General features: G+C 44.7%; 1 protein-coding gene across 2 annotated transcripts; it reads right to left on the bottom strand.

Moving 5' to 3' along the window:
* Window positions 1-632: 632 nt before the first annotated feature.
* LOC123046339 (DNA replication licensing factor MCM3) lies at window positions 633-5,124 on the bottom strand. Of its 2 annotated transcripts, XM_044469668.1 has the most exons (8): window positions 4,790-5,124; window positions 3,601-4,582; window positions 2,382-2,441; window positions 2,228-2,320; window positions 1,831-2,024; window positions 1,240-1,312; window positions 1,018-1,139; window positions 633-926 (listed from the first exon to the last, which is right to left on the bottom strand). In XM_044469668.1, exons 2-7 carry the CDS (start codon window positions 3,652-3,654, stop codon window positions 1,125-1,127), a joined length of 489 nt encoding a protein of 162 aa, XP_044325603.1. In that variant the 5' UTR covers window positions 3,655-4,582; window positions 4,790-5,124; the 3' UTR covers window positions 633-926; window positions 1,018-1,124. The 2 variants fall into 2 exon arrangements, with proteins under 2 accessions (XP_044325603.1, XP_044325604.1); XM_044469669.1 differs by lacking the exon at window positions 2,228-2,320.
* Window positions 5,125-6,992: the final 1,868 nt, after the last annotated feature.

The following is a 6,992-nucleotide window of genomic DNA, read 5'->3' on the forward strand; positions in this document are numbered from 1 at the left end:
CTGAGTACAAATGCGCTCGTTATTTTTCGGCTGAGCTGAAGGGGCTCCTTAAAGTATCCTTGATTCAGATCCTAATACTAGAATGTCCATCGCAAGGATAAAACAAAGTGCTTGGTATAGGAAGCCGATTGAGAGAACACCACTGAAAAAAAGACTTATACGAGCGAATCTGCTGCGTCTGGCCTTGCATGTCGCAGTAGTTCCGATGAAAAATTCGCGACCATGAATGCATTTGATATCATTTCCCTCTCTCCTGGGTTCGATCTATCTGGTTTGTTCGATGAAAGATAGCCAAGTAGAGGCGTGGTTTGCTTCCAAACAGCTGCCAGCAACCGTATTTGTGAAGCTGAAGGAACTAGCCCAACGCATGAACCAAACAAACCAGCGCATGAAGCAAACAAAGCTTAAGGAACAGGCACCGGGCATATATGACAGCCATTGTCACAAGAGATGGAGTCAGACAGTACATTATGTCTGGTTTGTTTGGTTAAATGCATCTAAACCGGAGTCAAACAGTACATTATTTCTGGCCCAACCGTCTTTGTGACAATCACTGTCATATGTGTCTGATTATGTCTGGTTTGTTTGGTTAAATGTCTCTCCTGGGTTAGATGCACTTAACAAACAAACCAGACATAATCAGGGACTAAATAGCACTAGGTCAGACAGTACAGTACATTATATGAATAAAGAAGTGCTGTGAATTTAAACCTCACTGATAAAAATCAAGATACAAAGCACACCAACAAGACGCTCAGCTACAGATGCAGAGTTTCAGCGAAACCTCTCCAGGACCTCAGACAAAGCTGAGAATAGATCAGGACAATGCATGCCACAGTCAGCTTGTCCAACGTCAATCCATGTTGTGATTAGATGATGCGAACAATGCCATCCCGAATCATTGTCCTGTTTGCATCTTGCATCCTCTGTAAACACAGGGAAATGAATTTCAGTGAAGTCTAAAGAAGCAAGGTATATTGGTTACACTCACTGACGAAGTCCTGAACTGAAACGAACTTTTTCATATCTCCAGGATGAACTCTACTTGGTTGACTGTTTGCTCAACTTCATCAATGGACATTTGATCAACATGATTTGCCAGCACATGCTGTCCAAGAATTGCCTCAAATGCTTCCATTCTGCACATTTCAAAATCACAAGGGAAGCAAAACAATTCAGCCACAAAGAAGAAACAAACACAAAGGTTCAAATTTTGCAAGTTTCAGGCAGTGCACTAACCTCTGAAGAAACATCCTGATCATTTGATGCATTGCCTGAGCCTACATCCACATCCATTGGGTCGTTGCCAGATCTGGGAAGAGGAGTGCAGAAAACACACACGAGGATGGAGTGTTTGAGGCAAGCTGGAAACAATAATTTCTGGTCTTTCATGTACACACTTAGCTAAATGTGTTAATCTGTGGAAGGTGCAATATTTTGGAATACCAGGTTGTGTCAAGCCATTGGTTGGTCATAACTGTAACTGTCCCAGAGTATTCAGTAAAGCTCTATCAAAAAGTGTAGAGTACTTCGGTGAAAATTAAAGCTCTGTAAAGTAGAGCTGTTTCTATGTTCTGATTGGATTGCATGTCAACAAAAAATATCCTAATATGTGGCATTAGTTATCTTCATTTAACATTCATTTGCTTACATCAGTGGAGCTGAATGGACTTAAATTATCTAACCAAATAATTCTCAAGAGTGTGGTTAAATAGAGACAGACTACTTTCTGGGAAAGTCCAATGGAGAGAGGACCATTTCAATATTAAAAAGGATGATTCAGATCTTAATTAATAGAACACTTGATACTGCATGAAGCTGTAAACTCACCTTCCATACCCGTCTGCATAGCCACCACTTGCTCCTCCAGGCCTATCTACATTATCACCACCTGCACCTGCATCTTGTTCAGCTTGTTGTTTCTCAGTCTCCCTCTGCTCACGGTCTTCCATGCCAGTCAATTCCTTGCGGAATATTGCAAAAATCAGAACTTGCAGTGCAGCCTCGACATCAGTTTTCAGAACCTGCAACAAGATACAGGTTCTGTCATTATATTTTCGCAAGGAAAAATGTCCTGTGTCTGCTATCCTTCAAAATAATGAATGCAGCAATTTAAAAAATAGAGCGGCAGCATAATTTTTTAAGCAAGATCCCAAGCACTTTGCTTGTCTAGATAGTTGTTGCAGGTAACTTGCTTTGGTAACTGGATCTGTATGGAGCAAAATACCTCGTGTCTCAGTTTCATCTTTGCATGGGCAGTAGATAGACGAATTATTGTTTCCAGTTTCCTGGCAGTAATTGGAAGGGTACCTCCACCAGACTATAGAAACATAAGGACAACTATAAACACATACCATAAACAAGAAAGGGCCCAGGCTCACCTTTGCATTTGCAGTACCATCTCTGAGCTCAGCATATGTAGTTGCAATGTGGTCAGATGCCTGGAAGAGCACAAAATGTTTAGATCATATAGCCAACGAGTCATTTTTTACACACAATGTTATTTTCCTTATATGCTATGGCAGGCGACTCCTCAGATTCCAAAATATAAGGCACATTTGACTTTTCACAGTTGCCAATGCAGGACATTGACTAAAATTTCACATATAAAATGCTTAGAAATAAGTGAACAAACATGGCACCAAAGTATTTTGCAGGATAAGTAGAACAATACCCATTCTTACATGCTAAATCCTTACACTTTCATTAATACCATAAACTTGTGTGCCTTATCTTATGGAATAGCGGGAGTATTATGTTAACACATGAAAAAAATAGTTCTCATGCAATGGAAAAGGCTACCGACAAACTAACCAAAAACAGAAAGTGTTCTGAAGAGAAAAGTAATATTGTACACAGCATAATTGTAATCAGAGATTATAGTCAATGATGGAGGCAGTGGGTACTACAACTAGTTATACACATTTGAGTATACAAAGTATCAAACATGCCAAATAAACTTAGGGGTCTGTCTACATGTGCCCTAGTTATTGTACATCTAAGGGCATCTCCAATAGTTGTAAGATAGGTGTTGGTAAATTTGCCACCTAGGACATAGTGATGATGTGGCATGTATTAAATGTGGAGAGAGAGCAAGTTGTATGTAGATTAACCAACAACCTTTGCACAAGCTCCAAGGTGAAATAGAGAGCAATCACATTTATTTTCTCACCATCTATTGGACATCTTACATACAACCCATTGGAGTAGTTGTATGATAGCTTGTTGGTTGATGACATGGACATTTTACCAACAAGACTAACATACAACCTGTTGGAGATGCCCTAAGTGACTCAATCAAACATAAAAAATACCCGCATGAATATCCGCGTAAAATCAATGACGTAAGACTTGGATGTGCAAACGTAGGACACATCTAGATGTGCTTTAGCGAAACCATAAACTTATATATAAGAAGGAAAAATACAACTAAATAAAAGCGGACATGTTTCCTTTTGAATTATCTAAAATTCATGCACCTGAGCTAAACCAGCTTCTGCTACTTGAACATTCGAATGAACATCTCAAACACAAGCTTCTTCAAGGGTAAGCCGCAATGGTACAAATAAATTGGATGTCATGCAAATCTGGATGCCCTACCCGAAATATAGTATGCGGCATGAGATTGTGAGCACATCTGAGGAGAGGCCCCATCCAAATGAATCTCCAAGCACAAGTATAATTGAACAACAAAGACAACTGTATCAATTTATATATACAGCCAGTCTCCTAAAAGAATCAGCAGTCAGGATCACGATTTAGTAAATGTTGGGGTTTAGAAACCCGCACTCTCAGCTTCGAGGGGCCAGATTTAGTTCTACTGCTGTTCCGGTCTTAATGGAAGCAATCACAGCATCAGCCCCGGGACCAAGACCTTTTTCCTGCCAACTAAGTGTTTCACAGAGGCAGTGCAGCCTCCATAGCCTGCTGCCGCAATAGTAATGTACACATATAGAGCTGCTGCTGTTGGTTAAAATGTGATTGTACCTTCTGAAACAACGATTTGTTTGAGAAGTGCTGCTCTTTTTCCCCTCTAGTTGCACTTTTTTTCTAAGGGCCACCTAGTTCCACACTTCCACATTTAGAATAGCTGGAGATTTCGGATCCAAGCCTTTTTCCCCCAAAAATGACAGAGAAGCTCCCAAATTCCAGGTCTGGTAACCTAAACAAGTCTACTAGTAAGCTAGCACAAGCTTGAGCGTCCGTAGATGGGCTTTTTTCCACTTTGGTCTTTGTTACTCGGGCGGTGGCATGGATACTGATGTTAGCAGCCTCTTGTACGCCCGTAATAAAAGGTCCGTGCATTGTTGCAGGGTAACGCCTTGTGGTGGCTTCTCCAGCAAAAAACAACCACCCATCTCCAACACTTTCGGCTAATATGTCATAGTCAACTCCAGATGCTCCAACAGCTACATGCGGATATGGACCTAGACTGAAAGAGCATGTGCCTGTCATAGTCATCTCCAGATGCTCCAACTGCAATGTGCGGATATGAACCCAGACTGAAAGACTCTGTGCTCCATCTAGTACAAACGCTCTGTAGAGGATTTGGTACCTCAACCCCTTGTTGCTTCATAGATACCTGCAATACACAAGGTTCATCTTTTAGACAAAAACCGTTTTTGAGCAATTAAATCATTGGTACAACATGTTTCAGTGCAATTGCAGAGGTGAGCGGAACTAAGATGTTCTAGTAATCAGTTGTGAGAGGTATTGAATACCTTATATACTCCATTATGATACAGCGATGTAAATTTTGATGATAGAAATTACCAAATTGAAGTCTTACCCCTTGGTATCTCAAGAACTGAGGTGACAGCGTCAGTTGGAGGCGTGGTTTCAAGGTAGTGGGCAGCTTCACCAGCAACCAATGCCATAAACAACGGACGACCAGCCATGCATAGCTATAGAACAGAAAGAACTCCCCTCAGCAACTCGGATTTCAGTCAGATGTCCAAAGGTATCAAGGTCGGTGCTCAAAAAACATGAGGAAACAACAATTCAACCTTGTTTAACAATCCAAAGTCTAATTTTCTCATACTATCAAGCCTCCTTTGTGGCAGCTCAGGTACAAACTTGATACCCCCTTTTTCAGAACCGCAGGTGGCACAGTGCACAACGTCATGTCCCTTCATACACCTGACCACCATTGACAACCACCTGCACACCATCCCCTCCATACCACATAGTGTGCACTGTCCTCTCATAAACAATAGGCACATTCTCTGCCAGGCATGTACAAGCCTCCCGTTGCCACCAGGCAAGAAGCAGTGATCCCCACCCATGTCATACGTATCATCCTGGTCCCAAAATGCAAGGCTAAGCCTTGAAGATGATCCTGCATTGGCGTACTCATGAATTGCTATATGCCAATTGATTAAGTTCATCTCCTGTGAGGAGATACCCCCATCAGATTGCCACATCTCCCATTGCTGCACGCAGGTGGCTGGCATTATCAAGAAGCTTGTTATATGTTCCCTCCACTTCCTTATCCACATCCGGATCGACTGGTGACCCATCCAGCCAATACAGTGGGCACTTGTCTCTGATCTAATGCATCAGCAAGGCAAGCCGAGCTGCTTAGCCACAATCCCGAGTGGGTTCCCAAATGCAGCAGCTGAGCGCCCATCATCTTCCATCTTCTTGCGTCCCTCCAATAAGATCACGGACGCCAGCAAATGCCGTGCCGCGGCAAGGCCAGCACCGACAACGATGAAGTGTTGAGATTGGTGGGCACCTTTGGGGAGGCGTTTCTTGATGGCAGGGGCGACGCCAAAGTTGACGTGGCCGTGGGAGACGAGGATGTTGGTGCGGATGAGGATGTAGTTGAACTTCTCGACGCCGCCCACGTCTGAGGTCACCCCCGCCTCGCTATCCTCGTCGGTGACGGCCTCCGCTGTTGGCCCCCGGTTGATCACTATGATGTCGTCGTCGGCAAAGGGGGGAACTGGCGAGCGAGGAGCAGGGGACGCGGCGGGCTGGGAGCCGGCGGAGGGGACTTTGTGCGCTTGCTGGGGAAGATGGGGATGTGGAGGGCAAGGGTGAGGGCGGGGAAAGGGATGAGACGAGGGGGAGGGGCGTGGAGGGCAGCTGGCTGCTGGTCGGACATTGTCGCCGGCGGCGGCGAGAGCGGCTACGCCTGCTCGATAAATCTGGAGCTCACATTACACGGTGGGTCGTGCGACGGTGCGAGCCTGAGCCAAGGTGGGTCGTGCGACGGCAGCTATCTGATCTGTGTGCAGGTGGAAGACGGCAAGGGGACAAAAGCAACAGGTCTGCGCCTTCAGGTGTGGGATACGTAAAACTGAGCTCTACCTTTGTACAGCTACGAAGGAATTGCCATGTTCAGAGAAGCCGTGTGCCCTGGTGTCAGCCCACAGGTGAGAAGAGATGCAGTCATACAGAAATTGATAATTATTAGTAGTACTTCCCCGAAAGCAAAGATTCTGATCGCGTCACTCTTCAGCAATTTAGGTTTGGCAAAGTGCTCCGCAGGATGCTTCAAGGAAAGATTCAAACTGATTGGAGTACAAAGGATGCTTCAACGACCGATCCAAACTTGATGGAAAAGATACGTACGCCCGAGAAGGGATCCACGAAAACGCACTGTTGACACATAGCTCCAGGTACCGGGCTTCGACTCGACGGGGTGCCCGGATCAGCCTCTTGTATCCAACCGTCGTGCCTTCAACAATTGTTTGCCACAGCAGGTCAAAAAGAAAACGGGGAAAAATGGTTGCCACAGTCCACCCACATGGAACTCCAGCTCCTGGAGCTGGATAGGCCGGCGGTCGAAGAGCTTCTCCAAAGCTGGCCTGCCCTTCCCTGTGGTGCCCAGTCCCCAGTGGGAGCAGTATATGTTAGTAGCTCGGAGGGTGCAAACTGCATCCAACCCACCACGCACACTGCTTGCTGTCAGTCGTATTGGAAGCAAAATTCTGAGTGAATTCTTCAAGGACTTGCATATCTTAATCACAAATAAGCCGGATGAA

Source organism: Triticum aestivum, chromosome 2B, assembly GCF_018294505.1.
Source record: "Triticum aestivum cultivar Chinese Spring chromosome 2B, IWGSC CS RefSeq v2.1, whole genome shotgun sequence".
Taxonomy (NCBI): Eukaryota; Viridiplantae; Streptophyta; class Magnoliopsida; order Poales; family Poaceae; genus Triticum; species Triticum aestivum.